This window comes from Sciurus vulgaris, assembly GCF_902686455.1.
Source record: "Sciurus vulgaris genome assembly, chromosome: 8".
Taxonomy (NCBI): Eukaryota; Metazoa; Chordata; class Mammalia; order Rodentia; family Sciuridae; genus Sciurus; species Sciurus vulgaris.
This window is the reverse complement of record NC_136468.1, coordinates 125,676,739-125,701,041: the sequence shown is the minus strand read 5'-3', so window position 1 is coordinate 125,701,041 and position 24,303 is coordinate 125,676,739. Positions and strand designations below refer to the sequence as shown.

The 24,303-nt window shown below is 39.0% G+C and overlaps 1 protein-coding gene across 1 annotated transcript; it reads right to left on the bottom strand.

The window, feature by feature from the left end:
• Positions 1-319: 319 nt before the first annotated feature.
• LOC306668132 (olfactory receptor 2L13-like) lies at positions 320-1,258 on the bottom strand (the record flags this gene model as incomplete). Its single annotated transcript, XM_079151203.1, has 1 exon — positions 320-1,258. The coding sequence occupies one exon, from the start codon at positions 1,256-1,258 to the stop codon at positions 320-322; it is 939 nt and encodes a 312-aa protein (XP_079007329.1).
• Positions 1,259-24,303: the final 23,045 nt, after the last annotated feature.

Here is a 24,303-nt window from a genome sequence, read left to right as displayed (position 1 = left end):
AAAATAAAACATGTCAATATCATTATAAATATTTTCACATATAATAGTAATACATATATAATTGTATAAAATATATGAAATAATATATGATTAATTCAACATTGCTAACATTGACATTAATTATATTTCTTAACATAACTATATTTAATAATTATAGTTCTGTATAATAACCAACATATAATTTAAATTAATTTTGCTTTTAAATGTGTCTTTAGAAATTTTAATTTCCATAGGTGACTTGCATTATACTTCTATTAGTCAGCACTATTGAGGAATCTGCATGGAATGAAGTCATACAGACGAGCAGAGACAGCCATGATCATTTCTTCGTGAAAGAGAACATCTCGCATGCTCTTCTCATGGCCCCTAGGACCTCCTTGTTCCTCAGGCTGTAGATGATGGGATTGAGCATGGGGGTGAGAATGGTGTAGAAGACAGCCAGGTTCTTATCCTCTCCTGGTGAGCGAAGACTCCTGGGCCGGAGATAAGTATAGACAAAAGGTGCATAGTAAAATATTACCACAGTTATATGTGTGGAGCATGTGGTGAAGGCTTTTCTTCTTCCCTCTTTTGAGTGCATGTGGATGACAGCAAGAAGGACCCGTCCATATGAGGCAGTGATGCCAAGGAAAGGGACAAGGAGAAACAGACTTGTGCTCACAAATACCATGTACTCATAGACCCAGGTGTCCACACAGGCCAGAGGCAACATGGCTGGGATGTCACAATAGAAGTGATTGATGGCCCTGGACCTGCAATAAGGAAGATGAAGAGTATACATAGTATGTGCCAGAGAGTTGATGGAGCCCAGTATCCAGGTTCCTATGATCAACTTCAAACAAATCCTTTTACTCATGCGAATGGGATAGTGGAGTGGGTGGCAGATGGCCACAAAGCGGTCATAGGCCATAGAAGCTAGGATTAAACCTTCAGAACCAGCCATGGTCGCGAAGAAGAAGATTTGTATGCCACAGCCCAGGAAGGAGATGCTCTTCTGGCCAGATAGGAAGTTGTATGCCATCTTGGGGACAGTGGTGGAGATGAACATCAGGTCCATTAGGGAGAGCTGGCTGAGGAGAAAGTACATGGGGGTGTGGAGCCGGGGGTCCAGGAAGATGAGGGTAGTCATTCCTGAGTTCCCCAAACAGGCAAAAACAAATACAGAAATGATCAGAAGCAAGGGAAGTAGACCCTTCTGATTTGGGGGAAACAATCCCATTAAAATAAAGTCACTTGAAGTTTGGTTCCATTTCTCCATGAAAACCTTCTGCCTTAATTTCCTTGAAAGAGGCAAAAACTAAGCAATAAATAAGAAATGAAGTAGAAGAGGAGAATAAGAAGAAATTGATTTTACTAGTCTTTGTTAATAAGTTCTTTTTCCTTCAATACCCTAGCCTTTATTAAATTTATTTTAAAATCTGCATTGAATATTCTTGCCCTGGTTCTCTCTGGTAACCATCTCAGCAAGTCATAGACATATGTAAGGTCTTAACATATAAACTCTAATACCACATGTGTCAAACACAACGAGGTAGCTGGATCCTTCCCTTCCTGCTGACTCCTGGCAGGAGCATTCCTCAGGACTATGCACCAGTCTCAGCACCTGAGGAAGCCAGGGTCCTGCTTCCTCCCTCCACAATTCAGCACTCCTGTTTAGCACAGACCTGAGCTGTGTGGCTCAGAAGGTCCTAGTGTGCTTGAATATGCATCCTCAGTGACCTTGCCTGCTCCACATCTCTAGTTCCTGCTCTTCCTTCCCCATGGGCTCTGCTACAGCTGAGTAACCAGGGTCTTCTCTCAGGAGCTGTGCTGCTCACCTTCTCAACAGAAGCCTCTCTGCTGCTCATGAACTTGTGTCACTGTCCAAAAGTATTGTTTTAAAACTGTGAAGGTATGGTGTGTCCCATATAATCTAAATATCACTTCTCTATGTGATCATGCCTAATTCTCTTATTTCAGGCAGGTCAAAGCACAGGGACCTTTGAGAGGATATTTATTTCCTCTTCCTGTCCTGTAGTTAGGTTTCCATAAGGTTCGAGCAGAAGAGTGAATCTGTTGCTATAATGTTCAACTAGGAAATAATCTTAAGTGTGGTACATTAGATATTTATAGCTTATATGTAATTTCAATTATTCTCCTCAGAGTTAATTGCATAAGTGAAGTAAAAAAAAAATTAGATGTTCATCAGCAAAATAGAGAAAAAGAATCCAAAAATAGAAGGGAAAAATGAATAACTTTCCCATCTTTGATAAACTTTTCTACTTTTTTGCCCATTTTTAGTTGGTGTATATATATATGTATATATATATATATATAATTGGTATATATATATGGATATATATACCTATATATGTACCAATTATATATAAATTCATATATATACCAATTATACATATACCGATATATATACATATAAATATACCAATATATATATAAATACACACATATATATATATATATATTTAAGTAAGTACTTTATACATCTTAATTTATTTAATTCTGGCAACAACCCAAAGAGGTAAATGTTAATATATCACTAATTTATCTGTGAAAAAACAGAACCAAAGAAAGATTAATCTATGCAAGTTTATATTAGTAATAATTGGCAGTTCTGAGATGCTAATCAGGTAGTCTAGGGTCAGGAAGTCTAAATTCCACTGTACCCTACCTTGTCTAAGATTAAGGAAATTTTATTCATAGTTAACCCCAATATTTTAAAATTATTCCCCCTGCTAATATTTTCGTACACACATTTCCAATCTGATAAAATTTTCAAAAATTTCTTAGATAGATTTTCATAATAAGAATCAAATAAGGCATTTATATTTTAAACTCAACTTTTAATACCCCTTCTATTGGTCTTTAAGTCATCTCAATTCTGGCAATAAGTTCTTACTTTCAAATATTTTCCCAAATTTGCATAAACTCTGATTAAAATACTTTTACATCTCCCTTTTGGGTGTTGGACTATTTCCCATATTAAGCTTGCTGTGAGATATTGTGGACTACATTTTTGTACCCTTCCATCTAAAAGAAACTAAGTTTGCATCCTGTCTCAGATATGAATTTGGGTCACTTTGGATTATTGAATTTTCAACAGGAAAGAACTGTAATTAATAGCTTGTCACAATTTACACTTAGTAACAAAATAATTGCTATTTCATATAATTGTGGCAAACACGAATAATATTTTGAAAAGGACATCTAATAAAAAATGCAAGGCATTTTTAGAACTTTCTAATGACAAATATTAGGAGGGAAACACATTTTTGGAACTCAACAAGCGCATGGATGTGTTGGGCATGTGAGAGAGATGGGATCTCAGGCAGCTCTGATCCTAAAATCTTTTAGAAACAAAAACACATGACATCAAAGAAAATGAGAAAACACCAGGCCACTATCTTCACAATACATTCTTCCTTTAAAAATGTGCTCACTGCTTCCATTTTGTGTAAGTGCAACAAGTATTGACTTGCTTTAGTGGTTAAAATGCACATGACTTCACAATCTGGAGTTAATATTTAGTGGGTGACAAGACAATAGAACACCAGCTGACACATTCTCTATGTTTTCACAGCCATTCATATGGGAAAGAGAAACAGAGCAGGGGGGAAGGACGGAGGGACAGCTGGGCAGAACACTGAGGAACCCACTCCAAGGAGGTGTTGGGGGAGCCTCAGGCTCTAGAACACTCTGCACAGACCTAGGAGCAGGACCAGCTCTGGAGAAAGCCTGCCTGGGTCATCAGCACAGCAGCAGAGACAAGTGTGCTCTGGAAGATCCAATCACCAGGGCAACTGTGTAGGAGGAATGAGGACTTAGACTCTGTCCTAGACCATGTGAGAGGCTGGTGGGTGTGGTATGGGGTCAGGTCCACTCTGGAGCTCACAGAGGAGGATCTGGTTGAGCAGAGAGGTGAGAGGAGGAGTACATGGCACAGACTGGGCAGTGGGCAATGAGGAGGAGAGTTGGGACTACCCTGGGTTTAGAAAAGAGGGCCGAACATGGTAGAGACCCCTGAGGCCTGGGCACATCAGCACAACTGGGTGTTACTTAGGTACAGAGTAGTACCCTTTGAATCTTCTGTCTCTGCTCCCCCTGGCTCAGGGGTTATAACACAATAGGCTCTCAGCAGATCTGCTGTCTAACTCAATCAAATAATAGCCTTAGGAGTAAATTGGTAATAGAGACAAACTTAACAAAGTCTGACTAGATCATCTTATAAATCAGTGATTACCATGCATACCCCAGAAACTAGGATACTTTCTCCTTTGTTTAGTCCAGGTTTCATTTCAGAGGAAGAAAGAAGTCAGCAGTCCTGGCAGAGCCAAGCCTTGAACACACATTCTGCTATGAATTTGTGACTTCTAATGATGTTGGCCATTAGATTCTCTGCTAAGTAATTATAATTTAGTGTCATGAAGTGCAATAATTATTTTTTCCAAAATTGAAAACTTTTTGGTTGTCAGATATTTGATAAGAAGTTTTATTCTCAGTGCCCTGTTCATCTTGAATTTGACTGTGTTGTAATCTGTGACTTTGGAGTTTGTTCTGAGGATCTGCTTTCATTGATGACCAAGAAGTTTCTTCATGCACCAGCATTATATGGAATATCACCCTTTAGTTACATTATAACTTGGAGAATATTGTCTCTGTGCCTGCAAGATGCGTCCAAGATTAGTGTGTCCCTTAATCATCCTTCAAGGCACATTACTCAATCATGTAGTTTTTAAAAACCCTCATTTGACAGGACCTAATGCAGGGAAGTGAAGCAAGTGTAGAAACAAGAGTTTATCTTGCAAAGTTTACAAGTAATGCACACTTTTAAAAGTATTGAAGACATTCATACCAAGAAAAATAATCAAACAGTTTGAGCCTCTGCTAACTCAGTCCCAACAACCCAGGTGAGAGTAAGATGGAGATGTAAGAGATGGAGATGGAGAGTAAGAGAGCTCTGTGTGTCCAGCATACACTGGGGCCTGAAGCTGTGTCCATCTCCCCTCTTCCTTCCATACCTCAAACATGGAGGAGGCTTACACCCAGAGAAATGCATTATTTCAATTAAGGTCACAACCATGGAGAACAGGACACTGTGGAATTTTAAGTTCACATCACCTCATTTTACTTGTTTTTTGGTATCAGGGATTGAACCAGAGGTGCTTAACCATGCGTACATCCCCAGCCCTTTTTATTTTTTATTTTGAGACAAAGCCTGGCTGAGTTGCTTAGTTCCTTGCTTAGTTACTGAGGCTGACTTTGAACTTGTGATCCTATTACACCAGCCTCCAGAGTTACTGGGATTACAGGTGTGCACCACTCCACCTGGCACTCATTTTGCCTTTATGTTTTCTCTTAGCTTTTCCAACATGTCATGTAATGACTTAATCTTTGTGCAACAGAAATGTTTCCTTTTGAGAGTAAAAGTACATATCCAAAAGGTCTCCAGGAGTTAAATCTAACACAAATCAACACCTCAGCTCAATAATATTATTTTCTCACCTCATTTGAAGGTCTTGAGTTTGTATTTTGAGAGAAGGAAGTTTATAATTAAAGATTCCCTGCTTAGAGTTTATTGAATTCTTCAAATGTTTAAACACCAGTCTGTATTCAGTCTGCCAGGCTAAGCAAGTAGGGGCTGCCACCAAGCAGAAAGAAATATTCAGAACACATTCAGTGCTCACTGCTCCTACCTCTAGACATTGTCTTTATGCCAGAATCACAAAGCTCTTCACCCTGTGCAGTGGTCCCTGTGTTATTCCCACACACCTTCCTTTGCTATTCCTTGTTCAGGTGAAAACAGTAAAACATTTCTTACCTACTCAGGTTCTACACACGGGAACCAAAGGACAAGTTGCTACTCCTGGTGTGCAGAACCTTCTTCCAGCAAACCTTTCATGTCCTCCTTTTTCTTCTAATTGATCCCCAGTGTCCAAGCCTACAGGGACAGAAGCCTTGGACATTTCACCTGACTTTACTGACTTGGAGATGAACTCAGTTCAAACTAAGAGCAAATCCACCAACCTGGTCAGCTCTGTAGCTCTCACCTGCTGCCCAGAATTAGTCTCAAGAGGGGAAAAACCCAGCTATTTCAGAACAGGATGGAGAACTGTAAGGGGGATTAGGTAATGGATACTGAAATCCTCTTGTTTTGTAAATTAGGGACATAAGGATCAACCAGATGTAGGAATCACTTATGAGTCTTCTGCTGGATAATAGCTTCATTAGTATCAGGAACGATTACCTTCTATAGTCTTGCCAGTTTCCAGGGGAAATGGTTGGAAATTGTGACTAAGTTAAATTATGCTATGGAAAATATATTGTTCCATCTTAGCAGAGGTAGATGATGGTTTTGGGATAATACGAACCCAGTCAGAAATTCTATAACATAAAAACTTGATTCATACAAATTGTGATAAAATGAAGATTAAGATTCTGGTAAATAAATCTATCCTACCAGATCCACTGGTAGGAGACTGAATTAGGATAAACACTTAAACATTCGTTTGTTGACAAGTCACTAAAAAAGACTAATTAGAAGGACATCATGAGAACTAAGAAATATGCATGCCAGTTTACAGAGTATCTGTTGCTGGGTTGGAAATGGATGGGTGTGAGGATCTCTTACTACCTTATTAAATCCAGATATTAATAAAACAGAGGTGTGCATTTGAGTTATTTTGGGTACTTAACTTAGATGTGGAGTTTCTTATCCTATAATGAGATGACAATATTATTTAATGGGGTTTTACTCAATAAATATTAGTAACTCATATTATGGAAATATAATGAAGTGCAAAACGTAAAAAATGAGTTCCATATTTTCCTCAAATTTCAGGAGTGCATATGTTATAAATTTATAGATTTTAAAATTAATTTTTCTCATCTTTTGCAAGTACTTTCTGCCTTCCCCTTGGGCAGAGTGGTGCCCATGCATCTGCCTGCAGAACTCCAGCCCAGCTAAACCCACTTGTAGTCTGCTCTCAGCCTGCACAATCCATAGGGAACCTCAAGATGTGGCTGGAGAAGAATGCAAGCCTTGATGACAGATCTGAGTTTGAAGTTATGAAGACAAATATCATATTGGTCATTTGCCATGTCACAAAATGTTATTACTCTCTAAAATCTCGTTTCTTTCTTCTTTTACTTGTTATGTTCATTTAATTTCCTTTTCTTGCTTGATTGCTCTAGATAGAATCTCAAGAACCATGTTGAATTGGAGTGGTAAGAGTGGACATTTTTACACTGTTCCTGATTTTAGAGGAAATGCTCTCAGTTTTCTGTATTCAGTGAGATATTAGTTTAATTTTTGTCATATATACCCATTACAGAAGGTAAGTAAGTTCCTTTTATCCCTATCAGCGTTGAGGTAAGTTTCTCCAGGGTGCTTAACTTGAAAAGGTGCTAGATATTGTTGAAGGTTGGTTTGCATCTATGATGGTCATCTCATTTTGGTCCTTAATTCTATGTATGCAGTGAATCATATTTAATAGCTTGTTGAACAATGTTGTCTCTCTGGGACAAAACCCACTTGATCATAGTGTTTTAATATGTTTATTCAATGGAGTTTGCAATATTTTATTAAGAATTATGCATCTATGTTCATCAGGGATATTGATCTGAAGTTTTCATTCCATGATGTATCTTTGTCTGGTTTTGGTATTAGGGTGGTAATGGCTTCATAGAACAAATTTGGGAATGTGTCTCTCTTTTTCAGCTTTTCTATCACTGTAATTAAAAGACCCAACCAGAGAAATTGTAGAGGAAGAAGTTTATATGAGGGCTCATGGTTTCAGCGGTCTTAGTCAATAGAAGGTTGGATGCATTCCTTGGGGCTCAAGGTGAGGCAGGACATCATGGCAGAAGAGTGTGACAAAGAAAAAGAGGTCACATGATGCTCTGGAAGCAGAGAGAGAGGTCACTATTTGCCAGATACAAATATATACCTCAAAGCCACACCTAAATTCCCACCTCCTCCAGTCACACCTTTCCTCTTCAGTTACCAATCAGTTAGTCCCTATCAGGGTATTAATTCACTGATTGAGTTAAGACTCTCACAACCCAATCATTTCTCCTCCGAATCTTCTTGCATTGTCTCACATGTGAGCTTTTGTGGGACACCTCACATCAAACCATAACAGCTTCCTTCCTTTTTATATCATGGAATAATTTGAGGAGAATTTTACTGGTAATTTTTAAAGTCTGGTTAAAGTAATATGAGGATCCTTCTTTTCCTGGTTTTCTCTTCCTTGGAAGCTTTTAATTGCTGATTCTATCACATTGCTTGATATTAGTGTGTGTGAATGTTTTACGTCCTTAGTTTAATTCGGGCAGGGAATATGCATCTAGAAATTTGTCCATATCTTATAGACTTTATTCTAGTAAAGTATAAATTTCAAAATATTTTATAATGATCCTGTGGATTTTGGAGGTATCTGGGGCAATATCTCTTTTTCATGTCTAATTTTGTTGATTTGAGAGTTCTCCCTCTTTCTTTTGGATAGTTTTTCTTAATAGCTTAGCAATCTTGCTTATCCTTTCAAAAAATCAACTGTCTTCTTAATCCTTTTAATTGTTTTATTTTCATTCTCAATTGCAGTAATTTCAGCTCTGATCTTATTTTTTCTGAATTTCCACTGATTTTACATTAGTTTGTTCATATTTTATAGGGGTTCAAGGAGTAACATTTTTTATTTGGGATATTTCTAGTTTTTAATGTAGGAACTCAAAGCTATAAACCTTCCTTTTACAACTCCTTTTATACTCTCCCAATAATTTGGTATGTCATATTTCTCCTCTCATTTTTTCCAAATAATTTTTGATTTCTCTTATGATACAGTCTTCACTCGAATGTGTGTTAAGTAATCTTCAAGGGCTATAATGGCTTCTGTTTTTTATTCTATTGTTTTCTAATTTTATTCCATTAGAATCTGAAAGACTGCAAAGGACTATCACTAATTTATAGTATGTGTTAACTTGCTTTGGACCCTAAAGTATGATGTATTTTGAGAAAGTTCCATGTGCCACTGAGAATTAAGTGAATTTCATTGTCAGTGGGTGAAATATTCTGTAGATGTCTGTTATGTTCTTTTGAATAATAATGCTTTTTAGTTCTGAAGAGTCTTTACTTACTTTGTGTCTGGATGACCTATCTAACGGTGAGGGATATGTATTGAAATCACCACCTATTGAGGTCTCTTTGATAGTTAATTTTGAGAAGCATTTTATTTATGTGTGTAGTTGCATTAGTTTTGGGGTATAAATATTTACAATCATTTTATTTTTCTGGATGAATCCCTTCATAAGCATGAAATGACTGCCGCTTCTGATCAATTTCAGAATAAATTTAACTTTCTCAGATATGAGAATAGCAACCACTCATTTCTTTGACTATTTATTTCCATGATATATTATCCCATTTTTAAAATTCAGTTTATGGATATGTTCCCATATATGATAACTCTTTTAAAACTTGTAAGGTTTGTTACTGTGTTTTTTTAAATCCATTCTTCCAATTTTTATCTTGTCTTTGGAAAATTTAGACCATGTAGATTCAGTGTTATAGAAAAGATTATTATTTTCTGACATTTTCATATATTTTTCATGCTTTGTTCAGACTTGATTCTAGTTTAATCGACTATTCTTCCAATGGGAACCATTCCTAGGCACTTCTAATTTTATTCATCATTTCTTCTGTATGAAATATTTTATCAAGCTGTGTTTTGTGGTATAGAGTTTATGGCTATGAATTGTTTTAGTTTATGCTTATTATGGAAGGTTTTATTTCAATTTTAATTCTGAAGGATAATTTTACTGGACATAGTAATCTTCTTTGGTTACTTTCTTTGTTTTTTTTTCTTTTTTTTTTTTTTTTTTTTTTTTTTTTTTTTGGTCTTAGTATATATTGTCCCAAGCCTTCCTGGTTTATGTAGTTTAGGCTTAAAAATCAAACTAACCCCTAACTGGCTTACCTCTAAATGACCTGTCATTTTTCTCTTGTGCCTTTTCAAATTCTATCCTTATTCTACATATTAGAATTTTTAATTATAATATGTCTTAGGATCATTTTTGATCTTGCCTATTTGAGGTTCTAAATCATTCTTTTTTTATATTTATGTATACTTTACTTTTTAATTTATTTATTTTTATTTATTTTGATTCATTGAACATAAATGGTGTACAACTACTGTTTTTCTGGTTGTACACAAAGTAGAGTCATACCATTTGTGTAATCATACATTTACATATGGTAATAATGTTTGCCTCATTCTGTTATTTTTCCTTTCCCCTCCCCTCTCCCCACCTCTCTTATTCCTCTATACAATCCATCCTTCCTCCATTATTGCCCCCCTCCAGACCCCCATTATGTATCATCATCCAACTATCAGAGAGATCATTCAACCTTTGTTTTGGGGAGAGTGGCTTATCTCAGTTAGCATGATATTTTCCAACTCCATCCATTTACCTGTAAATGCCATAATTTGATTCCTTATGGCTAATATTCCATTGTGTATACATACCACAGTTTATCCATTCATCAATGAAAGGGCATCTAGATTGGTTCCACAATCTAGCTATTGTGAATTGAGCAGCTGTGAATATTGATGTGGCTTCATAACTGTAGTATGCTGATTGTAAGTGCTTTGGGTATAGGCCAAGTAGTGGGATAGCTGGGTCTAATTGTGATTCCATTTTCCAAGTTTTCTAAGAAATCTCCACACTGCTTTCCTGAGTGGCTGCAGTAATTTGCAACCCCACAGGCAATGGATGAGTGTACCTTTTTCCACCCATCCTTGCCAACAACTAGTGTTGCTTGTATTCTTGATAATAGACATTCTAAAATACCAAAGATGTTTCTCATAGAAATAGAAAAAGAAATCATAGAATTCATCTGGAATAATAAGAGACCTAGAACAGTTAAAGCAATCCTTAGAAGGAAGAATGAAACAGGGGGTACCACAATACCAGACCTTCAACTATACTACAGAGCAGTACGAACCAAAACAGCATGGTATTGGCACCAAAATAGACAGGTAGATCAATGGTACAGAATAGAAGACACAGAGACAAACCCATATGAATACAGTTTTCTCATACTAGACAAAAGTGCCAAAAACATGCAATGGAGAAAAGATAGCCTGTTCAACAAATGGAGCTAGGAAAACTGGAAATTCATATGCAGTAAAATGAACTAAGCCCCTATCTCTCACCCGGCACAAAACTCAACTCAAAATGGATCATGGACCTCAGAATCAGACCAGAGACCCTGCATCTTATAGAAGAAAAAGTAGGTCCAAATCTTCATCATGTCTGATATTTTGAACTAAATTTTAATTTCATTATTGAATCACAAATTCCACACTAATGAAGAGAAGGAAAGAAAAGGCTCACATTACTGGAATTCATGATGAAAAAGGAAAGATCATGACAGACACCATTGAAATACATAACATAATTAGAAGCTACTTTAAAAATCTACACAACTTGAGGGTACCCTGGTCTGGAGGGAAGATGGCGGAGGTGGCATTTCCTCCTCAGCCCCGACCTGCCAAGAGGGAAGCTTGCCCCTCAGTCAGGTTTCTAAGAGAAGAGCTTTTGAGGACGGGAAAGCAAGATGGTGGCAGATGAAGATTCTCCAGGCACACCCCGTTGAATAGCTATCAAGCACCAGATTGCCTTCACAAGAGCTAAGGAACCAGGACACAGGATTCAAAAGAGGAGATATTGAGAGACTTGGGACCAATTCAAAGCAGCCGGGTGAGTCTCTCCCGTTAGGGAGGCGTCCGGGTTGGGACGGTAGTCCCAGAACGCAGGGAACATTGTGAAGTAGAGCTGCCGGCGAGACACCCCTCCCCCCGCTGGAGGGGTGAACTCCAACAACTGGGAGCGTGGTAGCGGAGGCCGCTCAGCACAGCACTGGGACTCAGAGCAACCACTGGGCCTCCAGCAGCTGCCCAGGGGAGGAGCGGCGAGGAGAGCTGTGTGGACTCAGAACACCCGGGCCTGCCCTGAGGAGGAGGAGGAGGAGCTTGGCCGCTTGGATTCGGGTGGCTATACCAGAGCTACAGGGGATTGCCAGAGGAAGAGCGGCGTGGTGAGCTGTTTGGACTCAGACCACTTCTGAACACCAGGGCCTGCCCAGAGGAGGAGGAGGAGGAGGAGGAGGAGCACGGTGGGTCATTTGGACTTGCAGTGACTGCATTAGAGCTCCAGGCGGCTGCTCAGAGGAGGAGGCAATTGGTGAGTTGTTTGGACTTAAAGCGACCACTCCTGAACACAGGGTGGCTGCCTGGAGGAGGAGCGCGGTGGGTCGCTTGGTCTCGAGTGGCCACACCAGAGCTCCTTTACGCCATATACAAACAGAGAAACAACATGTATCCCATTTGTTTACAATAAAAAATAGATAAATAAATAAATAAATCTATACAACAACAAAATAGAAAATATTGAAGATATTGACAAATTGTTAGAGACATATGATCCTCTCAAACTGAATCAGTAAGATGTACACAATCGAAACAGATGAATTTCAAGCACTGAAATAGAAGAAGCCATCGAAATCCTATCAACCGAGAAAAGCCCAAGACCAGATGGATTCTCAGTCGAAATCTACAAAACCTTTAAAGAAGTACTGATACCAGTACTCCTCAAAGTATTTCAGAAAATAGAAAAGGAGGGAACCCTTCCAAATCCATTCTATGAGGCTAGTATCACTCTGATACCAAAACCAGACAAAGACACATCAAAGAAAGAAAACTTTAGACCAATATCCCTGATGAACATAGATGCAAAAATCCTTAACAAACTACTGGCAAATTGCATACAAAAATATACTTAAAAGATAGTGCACCATGATCAAGTGGGGTTTATCCCAGGGATGCAAGTTTGTTTCAACATCCAGAAATCAATAAATGTAATTCACCACATCAATAGACTTGAATTAAGAATCACATGATTATTTCAACTGATGGTGAGAAAGCATTTGGTAAAATGCAACACCCATTCAGGCTTAAACACTAGAAATAATAGGGATAGTAGGAACATACCTCAACATTGAAAAGGCTATCTATGCTAAACCCACAGCCAACATCATTCTTTATTTTTTAATTATAAACAAATGGGATACATGTTGTTTCTTTGTTTGTAAATGGTGTAAACGCATACCATTTGTATAATCATAAATTTACATCGGGTAATGTTGTTTGATTCATTCTGTTTTTTTCCCCTTCCCCCTACTCCTCCCACCCATCTTTTCCCTCTATACAGTCCTTACTTCCTTCATTCTTGCCGCCCTCCCTAATCCTATCTCTAAACCTAACCCAAACACACCCCCCCCACTATGTGTCGTCATTATCGACTTATTAGCAATATAATTCGTCCTTTGGATTTTTGAGATTGGCTTATCTCACTTACCATGATATTCTCCAATTTCATCCATTTGCCTGCAAATGCCATAATTTTATCATTTTTTATGGCTGAATAATATTCCATTGTATATATATATCACAGTTTCTTTATCCATTCATCAATTGAAGGTCATCTAGGTTCGTTCCACAATCTGGCTACGGTGAATTGAGTAGCTATGAACATTGATGTGGCTGTATCTCTGTAGTATGCTGATTTTAAGTCCTTTGGGTAAAAACCAAGGAGTGAATACCTGGGTCAAATGGTGGGTCCATTCCAAGTTTTCTAAGGAATCTCCACACTGCTTTCCAGAGTGGCTGCACTAATTTGCAGCCCCACCAGCAATGTATGAGTGTACCTTTCTCCCCACATCCTCGCCAACACCTGTTGTTGCTTGTATTCTTGATAATCGCTATTCTAATTGGGGTGAGATGGAATCTTAGGGTGGTTTTGATTTGCATTTCTCTTATTACTAGAGATGTTGAACATTTTTCCATATGTTTGTTGATTGCTTGTAGATCTTCTTCTGTGAAGTGTCTATTCATTTCCTTAGCCCATTTGTCGATTGGATTATTGATATTCTTGGTGTAGAATTTTTTCAGTTCTTAATACATTCTGGAGATTAGTGCTCTATCTGAAGTATGATTGGCAAAGATTTTCTCCCACTCTGTAGGCTCTTTCTTTGCATTGCTGATAGTTTCCTTTGCTGAAAGCTTTTTAGTTTGAATCTATCCCAGTTATTGATTCTTGCTTTTATTTCTTGTGGTATGGGAGTCCTGTTGAGGAAGTCTGGTCCTAAGCTGACATGTTCAAGATCTGGACCTACTTTTTCTTCTATAAGATGCAGGGTCTATAAGATGCGAGGTCCTCAATCCATTTTGAGTTTAGTTTCGTGCATGGTGAGAGATATGGGTTTAGTTTCATTCTGTTGCATATGGATTTCCAATTCTCCCAGCACCATTTGTTGAAGAGGCTATCTTTTCTCCATTGCATATTTTTGGCACCTTTGTCTAGTATGAGAAAATTGTATTTATTTGGGTTCGTGTCTGTGACCTCTATTCTGTACCATTGATCTACCTTTCTGTTTTGGTACCAATACCATGCCGTTTTTGTTACTATTGCTTTGTAGTAGAGTTGAAGATCTGGTATTGCGATCCTCCTGCTTCACTCTTCCTGCTAAGGATTGCTTTAACTATTCTGGGTTTCTTATTCTTCCAGATGAATTTCACAATTGATTGCTCTATATCTGTAAGGTACATCATTGGGATTGTAATTGGAATTGCATTGAATCTGTATAGCACTTTAGGTAGTATGGCCATTTTGACAATATTAATTCTTCCTATCCAAGAACATGGGAGATCTTTCCATCTTCTACGGTTTTCTTTAATTTCTTTCTTTATTGTACTGTAGTTCTCATTGTAGAGTTCTTTCACCTCTTTTGTGAGATTGATTCCCAAGTATTTTATTTTTTTCGAGGCTATTGTGAATGGGTAGTTTTCCTAATTATTCTTTCCGAAGATTCATCACTTATGTATGAAAATGCATTAGATTTATGTGCATTGATCTTATATCCCGCTACTTTACTGAATTCACTTATGAGTTCTAAGAGTTTTCTGGTGGAATTTCCTGGTTCCTCTAAATATATAATCATATCAGCAAATAGGGATAGTTTGAGTTCTTCTTTTCCTATTTGTATCCTTTTAATTTCTTTGGTTTGTCTAATTGCTCTGCTAGAGTTCAAGGACGATATTGAATACAAGTGGTGAAAGAGGGCATCCCTGCCTTGTTCCAGGTTTTAGGGGGAATGCTTTCAGTTTTTCACCATTTAGAATGCTATTAGCCATGGGCTTAGCATAGATGGCCTTTACACTGTTAAGGAATGTTTCCACTATCGCTATTTTTTCTAGTGTTTTGAGCATGAAGGAGTGCTGTATTTTATTGAATGCTTTTTCTGCATCTATTGAAATAATCATGTGATTCTTGACTTTAAGTCTATTGATATGGTGAATGACATTTATTGATTTCCTGATGTTGAACCAACTTTGCATCCCTGGGATGAAACACACTTGATCATGGTGCTCTATCTTTTGAATATGTTTTTGTATGAGATTTGCTAAAATTTTGTTGAGAATTTTTGCATCAATGTTCATTAAGGATATTGGTCTGAAATTTTCTTTCCCCGATGAGTCTCTGTCTGGTTTAGGTATCAATGTGATATTGGCTTCATAGAATGAGTTTGGGAGGGTTCCCTCTTCTTCTATTTTACTTAATACTTTGAGAAGTATTGGAATGAGCTCTTCTTGAAGGTTTTGTAGAACTCGGCTGAGAACCCATCTGGTCCCGGACTTTTCTTTGTTGGTAGGCTTTTGGTGACTTCTTCTATTTCAGTACTTGAAATTGGTCTATTTAAATTGTGTATGTCCTCCTCGTTCAGTTTAGGCAATTCATATGTCTCTAGAAACCTGTTGATGTCTTCGAAATTTTCTATTTTGTTGCAGTATAGATTTTCAAAATAGCTTCTAATTATGTTTTGTATTTCAATCCTGTCTGTTGTGATATTTCCTTGTTCATTCCGAATTTTAGTGATTTGGGTTTTCTCTCATCTTCTCTTTGTTAGTGTGGCTAAAGGTTTATCAATTTTGTTTATTTTTTCAAGAACCAACTATTTATTTTGTCAATTTTTTGTATTGTTTCTTTTGTTTCAATTTCATTGATTTCAGCTCTGAGTTTAACTATTTCCTGTCTTCTACTACTTTTGGTGCTGGTCTGTTCTTCTTTTTCTAGGGCTTTGAACTGTAGTGTTACTTCGTTTATTTGTTGAGTATTACTTCTTTTATTAAATGCGCTCCATGAAATAAATTTCCCTCTAAGTACTGCTTTCACAGTGTCCCAGAGATTTTGATATGTTGTTTCTTTTTCGTCATTTACCTCTAAGAATTTTATAATTTCCTTCCTAATATCTTCTGTTATCCATTCATAATATAATAGCACATTGTTTAATCTCCAGATGTGGGATAGTTTCTGTGTTTTACTCTTTCATTTATTTCTAACTTCAATCCATTGTGATCTGATAGAATACATGGTAGTGTCTCTATCTTCTTGTATTTGCTAACATTAGCTTTGTGGCATAATATATGGTCTATTTTAGAGAAGGATCCATGTGCTGCTGAGAAGAAAGTGTATTCGCACTTGGTTGGATGGTATACTCTATAAATGTCCTTTAAGTCTAAACTATTGATTGTGTTATTGAGATCTATGGTTTCTTTGTTCAATTTTTGTCTGGAAGATCTGTCCAGTGGTGAGAGAGTCGTGTTAAAATCACCTAGTATTATTGTGTTATGGTCTATTTGGTTTCTAAAATTGAGAAGGATTTGTTTGACATATATGGATGATCCACTGTTTGGGGCATAGATGTTTATGATTGTTATATCTTGCTGATTTATTGTTCCCTTAAGCAGTATGAAATGACCTTCTTTATCCATTCTGAATAACATTGGCTTGAAGTCCACATTATCTGAAATGAGGATGGATACTCCAGCTTTTTTGCTGAGTCCATGTGCATGGTATGTTTTTCCCCATCCTTTCACCTTTAGTCTATGGGTATCTTTTTCTATGAGGTGAGTCTCTTGCAGGCAGCATATTGTTGGATCTTTCTTTTTAATCCAATCTCCCAGTCTACGTCTCTTGATTGATGAATTCAGACCATAAACATTCAGGGTTATTATTGAGATATGATTTGTATTCCCAGTCTTTTGGTTCATTTTTTAAATTTTATTTATTTATTTGTTTGACACAGCTTGGTTCCTCCTTTATTTGACAATTCCTTTAGGATAATTCCTCCCTTTGCTGATTTGCTTCTTTGTTTTTCATTCCTTCCTCATGGAATATTTTGCTGAGAATGTTCTGTAATGCTGGCTTTCTTTTTGTAAATTCTTTTAGCTTTTGTTTATCATGGAAGGATTTGATTTCATCGTCAAATTTGAAGGTAAGTTTTGCTGGGTATAAGATTCTTGGTTGGCATCCATTTTCTTTCAGGGCTTGAAAAATGTTCTTCCAGGCCCTTCTAGCTTTTAGGGCCTGGATTGAAAAATCTGCTGATATCCATATTGGTTTCCCCCTGAATGTAATTTGGTTTTTTACTCTCACAGTCTTTAAAATTCTGTCTTAATTTTGTATGTTAGGTATTTTCATTATAATGTGCCTTGGTGTGGGTCTGTTGTAATTTTGTGTACTTGGAGTCCTATAAGCCACTTGAACTTGATTTTCCATTTCATTTTTCAGATTTGGGAAATTTTCTGATATTATTTCATTGAATAGATTGTTCATTCCTTTGGTTTGTTTCTCTAAGCCTTCCTCAATCCCAATAATACTTAATTTTGGCCTTTTCATGATATCCCATAGTTCCCGGAGATTCTGTTCATGATTTCTTACCATCTTCTCTGTTTGTTCAACTTTCTTTTCAAGGTTAAATATTTTGTCTTCAATGTCTGAGGTTCTGTCTTCCAGGTGTTCTATCCTCTGGATATGCTTTCTATGGAGTTCTTAATTTGGTTTATTGTTTCCTTCATGTCAAGGATTTCTGTTTGGTGTTTCTTCAATATCTTTAACTCTTTATTGAAATGATCTCTTGCTTCCTGTATTTGCTCTTTTAACTGTCGATTGGTGCATTCATTCAATGCCTGCATTTGCTCTTTCATCTCATCATACAGTGCCTGTATTTGCTCTTTCATCTCATCGTTTGCTTCCCTGACTATTTTAATTATGTACATTCTGAACTCCTTTTCTGTCATTTCTTCTGCCATGCTATCATTGGGTTTTATTGAGGTAACATCTAGATTTGTTTGGGGCATTTTCTTCCCTTGTTTTCTCATATTGTTCAGGTATCAGTGGACCGCTGAGAATTGCAGATTTCCTCTATTGACTTATAATGTCCCTGAAGATTTCTAGTGTATCCCCTCTTAGCCTTCAGTAGGCTGAAGTCTTGGAGGAAGTTGATAATGCGGTGCTCCACAAAGAAGCTGCCTCTCTAGGAGTGGTGGCCTTCAAGTGGGGTATATTCCCTACTAGAGGGCAGAGGTGCCTCCACTTGTTGACCAATGGTCATCGAAAGGGGAACTTGGCTGCAGCCTGAAGCAAGGCCTGTTTGGGCCTGTGTGTCTGGTTTTACTGTCCTTGTAGGAAAACCTCACCGGGCAGGGAGGACTCACCCAGTGCGGAGGTCTCACTGGTCAGTTGCCCTCCTAGAGGTTCCCCTCAATCTACAACTACCTCCTGGGCTGGGCTGCCTTCCTCTGCAACGTTCCCAGGGCCTAGACCTACCTCCGGGGCCTGGGAGCCTCACCCTTCGCAGACGATTCTCCTTAGGCTGCCTCTCCTCAGAGAATCTGCCCGCAGTCCTGAAACTTCACTCCACCCCTTAGCGTCTCTCTGTGTGGCTCTTCCACCAAGAAGCCTCCAAAGTTCTGGGATTCTGTTGTGCACCTAATTGCCTGGCTATGTGGCCCCTCTTCTGAGCAGCCACCTGGAGCCCCGTACAATCGCTCCTAGTCCCAGCGACCTGCTGCACGCCTCTTACTCTGGACAGCCGCCCAGTGTTCCGATGCTGTCCCTAGGAGTCCAAGCAACTCACTGTGCACCCCCTCCTCCCGCCAACCGCCGTAGCCTTGGTCAGTCACTCCGAGTCCAAGTGATCCAAGTGACCTGCCCCGTTCCTCCTACTCCTCCGGGCAGCCTCCCTGGTATTCAGGAGTGGTCGCTCTGAGTCGCTGTGATTCCAAGTGACCCGCAGCATGCCTCCTCTGGGCAGCCGCCTGGAGATCTGGTGTGACTGTTTGAGACCAAGCGACCCGCCGTGCTCCTCCTCCAGGCAGCCCCCCAGTGTTCAGAAGTGGTCACTTTGAGTCCAAACAGCTCGCCATGCAGCTCGTCCTCTGGCAACTGCCTGTAACTCTGGTGCAGTCACTCCAAGTCCAAGTGACCCGCTCCACTCCTCCTCCTCCTCTAGGCAGGCCCCAGTGTTCAGGAGTGGTCGCTCTGAGTCCAAACAGCTCCCTGCGCAGCTCCTCCTCTGGCAACTGCCTGTAGCTCTGGTGCAGTTGCTCTCAGTCCAAGCGGCCACGCTCCTCCTCCTCCTCCTCCTCCTCCTCCTCCTCCTCCTCCTCCGGGCAGAACCCGGTGTTCAGAAGTGATCGCTCTGAGTCCAAACAGTTCTCCTCGCAGTTCCTCCTCTGGGCTGCCGCCCGGAGCCCCAGTGGTTGCTCCGAGTCCAAGCGCTGTGCTGAGGGGCCTCCTCTACGATTCTCCCAGTTGTCTGAGTTCACAGCTCCAGTGGGGGGAGGGGTGTCTCGCCAGGCAGCTCTACTTCACAAAGTTCCCTGTGTTCTGGGACTACCGCCCCATCCAGGACGCCTCCCCAATGGAACAGACTCAGCCAGCTGCTTTGAGTTGGTCCCAAGTCTCTCAATATCTCCTCTTTTGAATCCTGAGTCCTGGAGCAACATGAAATGCAGTCACCCACTAGTCTGCCATCTTGAAACCTCCCAACATCATTCTTAATTGAGAAAAACTGAAAGCATTTCCTCTAAAAACTGGAACAAGACAGGAATGCCCTCTTTCACCACTTCTATTCAACATCGTCCTTGAAACACTTGCCAGAGCAATTAGACAGACCAAAGAAATTAAAGGGATACAAATAGGAAAAGAAGAACAAAAGATGGAAATATCTCCCATGTTCCTGAATAGGCAGAATTAATATTGTCAATATGGCCATAGTACTAAAAGTGCTATACAAATTCAATGCAATTACAATTAAAATTGCAAGGATATTCCTCATAGAAAGAAATCATAGAATTCATCTGGTAGAATAAGAGACCCAGAATAGCCAAAGCAATCCTGAGCAGAAGAATGAAACAGGGGGTATCACAATACCAGAACTTCAACTATACTACAGAGCAGTACAAACCAAAACAGCATGGTATTGGCACCAAAATAGACAGGCACACCAATGGTACAGAATAGAAGACACAGAGACAAAACCACGTAAATACAGTCATCTCATACTAGACAAAGGAGCCAAAAACATACAATGGAGAAAAGATAGCCTGTTCAACAAATGGTGCTGGGAAAACTGGAAATCCATATGCAGTAAAAAGAAATTAAACCTCTATCTCTCACCCTGCCCAAAATTCAACTCAAAATGGGTCAAAGACATAGGAATCAGACCAGAGACCCTGCACCTCATAGAAGACAAAGTAGGCCTGAATCTTCATCGTGTTGGCTTAGAATCACACTTCCTCAATAAGACTCCCAAAGCACAAGAAATCAAAGCAAGAATCAATAAATGGGACGGACTCAAACTAAAAAGCTTTTTCTCAGCAAAGGATACAATCAAGAACATGAAGAGAGAGCCTACAGAGTAGGAGAAAATCTTTTCCACACGCACTTCAGATAGAGCACTAATGTCCAGAATCTATAAAGAACTCAAAAAAATTTACCCCTACGATACAAATAACCCAGTGAATAAATGGGCTAAGAAAATGAACAATTTCCAGAAGAAGATCTATATGCAATGAACAAATATATGAAAAAACGTTCAATGTCTCTAGTAATAAGAGAAATGCAAGTCAAAACTACCCTAAATTATTCTTGGTTTTTTTTTTTTTTTTTTTTTTTTTTGGTGTTTGTGTACACTTGAGGTTCTCCACTGGCTACTTAGTGTTGCCCTCAGGAATTGTCCTATGAGTCTGTGTACATGAATGAGAATTGAGTAAACTTGCAATTCTGGGATTCACAGCTTTGGATCCTCTTAGAGGTTCTGGATTCCAGGAGATGCTTGCCAGGTTGCAATGGATTTCTCAGCAGCTGGTTCTTGATCATCTGTCCAGGTACCTGAGCCTGAATGCTTGGAGGATACTGGGCTGTCTGCTGGCTCTTTCTATGGGGTATGGGGCCCAGGATGCAGGATTCAAGGCTGTTTCACTGACTGCCATGGGATTCTGTGCATTTGCTCCCCTCCATAGGACCTCCTGTAAAGTGGCATAGAACTTGTGTGCTATCTGCAAGTTTTGGATCTGTGACTGCAGACTATCTTTGGGTGATCTCTGGCACAGATCCTTTCTCATATAGATCATGGAGGTATTGTCCCAGTTGGCTGGCCTGTGTCTGAACTCCTAATGCTCACAGTTCTGAATCTTGGGCACCCAGTTCCCTCTGTTGGACAGTTGATATCAAAGTATTTAATGGTTGTCTGCAAGTAAAGGGCCTGTGGGCACAGGTGCTCTGTGGTCTGTCTGTGGCACACAAGCCCCCAACCTGGCTATGGAAGCTCACTGCAGCTTTCCCCATCTCCATGATGGGGGTAAAATATCAGTTGGCCTATATGGGATTGAAGTCAGGGATGCTTAAACACTGAACCACATTCCCAGCCCTCTTTCTTTTTTAATTTTGAAACAGAATATTACAGAGGTGCTTAGGGCCTCACTGCATTGCTGAGGCTGGCTTTGATCTTTTGATCCTCCTGCCTCAGTCTCCAAGGTCACTGAGGTTACAGGTGTGTTCCATCACACCTGTGGATGAAGTTTTGAGCTCTGGACTGATTTTAACTGTCCCCAGGGGTGATTATCTCTCAGGTCAGATCTCTGAGATGAAGTGGAGGAGGTTTCAGTAACTTTTAGCTAGCAACAATCTCTCTACAAGCTTTTTTAAGATGGATTATTGAGACAACCCCTTTCAGAGGCATTCATTCTGTTTTATTTGTTATTATCTGAAGGTGGAGAAGGTGTGTTGATTTAAGTCCTTCTAGGCAGATTGGCTAGCTACAGACTCTTCATAGTGACTGCCTTGCCTCAAAGAGCTCCAAGACCACGATTTGCATTAAACTCTGTGATTCCATTGTATATCTTTGATGGACCTGTCCTGTTGTAACTTGGTTCGCTTTTCTTTCCAGCTATTGTTAGGGAAGTAATTTGATGGTTTTTTTTTGCTCCCTCTGTCTCTCTTTGCTACCACTCTCCCTGACCCAACCCTGCTCCTCATTTTTTAATCTGGTAACCAAACTCCTAGTCCCTCCATCTCAAACTGCCATATTAGTTTTAGAGTATTCACTCTGCCCTGCACCTCTCTGATCAGTTGTTCTTTCACTGCCTCTTTTCTGGGCTCTGAGGGGAGGTTGCTGTCCACTTTAGGTCTGCTACATTTATGCTCACTACAATGTTTTCTCTATCCACATATCTATTGATGGGCACCTTGCTTGATTCCATATCTTGGCTGGTGTTAAAAGTGCTACCATAAGCAAGGAAGTGCAGCCATCAGTTTGATGTAATACATTGCCTTTGGATATACACCCATTAGTAATGTTGCTGAATCCTCTGTGAGTTCTACTTTTAGTTTCTAAGAAACTCCCAAACTGTTTTTCATAATGGCTTTACTATTTTACATTCCATCTGACAGGATATAAGAGGTCCCCTTTATCAACAGCCTCATAAGCATTTGTGATTTTTTTTTTCTATTTTACAATGACCTTTCTAAATTTGGCAGTATGATTGCAGTGTAGATTTGCCATTCCTTGAAGACTTAGGAAAGTGAGAAGTTACAGAAATGAGGAAGTTTTAAACACTGGAATATTTATATTTGTACTTAATGAAGCTTTACATATCCCTTCTCAAAAATGTGCTACACATAAGTGTCAGAATGCATTTTGTCTTTTATTTTGGATGAAACTTTTTCCTAGTGGATTTTCAATGTCTTCTCATTGTGGTTTTGATCTTCATTTCCCAGATGAGTACAGACACTCGGCATGCTTTAATGTATCTAATATCCAGTTGGATATCCTCTTTGAAAACTTCAGTATTCAAGATCTTCCTTTGCTCATATGCTGGTTGTGTGTCTTCATTGAGTGGTAGGTCTTTTTAATATTCTGGATGTTATTTCTAATCACATGTGATTGTGAGAATCTCTCTCCTCCTCTAGGATTCCTTTTCACTTTCTTCATTGTGTCCATGATGCAACAAAAAAATTTAGTTTTGAAAACATCACATGGATTTTGTTTTGCATGTTATTTATACTTTTGGTGTCATATTCAAGAAATCACTGCCAAATACAGTTACCAAGATTTCCTCCTCTAATCTTTTATTGATATGCTTCTCTTCTATCTCCATTCCCATAGCCAGAACACCATCCCCTGACTCAGCACTCAGTACCCTGTGCTGGAAACCTCGTTCCTGGCCACATCACCCGCTGCTTGGTACTCATCCTCCTCCCATTCTCTCAAGTACTGTGTCCCTTCTGAGGCTCAGGGGAGGGTGGACTCCAGACCTTTCATTGTCAATACTAGTATTCCCTCAGATGATTTAGGATATTATTCCCAAGGAGAATTTCTCAGGAAAATACTTTCCATAAAATATTTCTCATTTATTTCATGATGTTTTCTTACTGTTCTCACACAACAACACAAATATTTGATTTCTGAGAATTTTTTCCTTTTGCAGTCTGAAATAAATTATTATTTTTATACCTATTTCTATGAATGCCCATACGCATCCATTAGTTCTCTTTATTATTTCTCTCATTTCTATCTTTTCTTTTCTTAAATGTTATAAATGTTTATCCATTGTACACAAATGGAGTATAACTATTATTTCTTTCATACACAAAGTAGAGTCATACCATTTGCATCTGCATAGACATACATAGGATAATGATGTTTGTCTCATTCTACTGTATTTCCTTCCCCCACTCCTCCCCACCCCTCATTTCAGTCTATACAATATCCTTCTTCCATTCTTCCCTTACCTCCCCTCAACCCCATTATGTATCATCAACCACTTATTAGAGAAATCATTTGGCTTTTGGTTTTTTGGGATTGGCTTATCTCACTTAGCATGATATTCTCCAACTCCATCCATT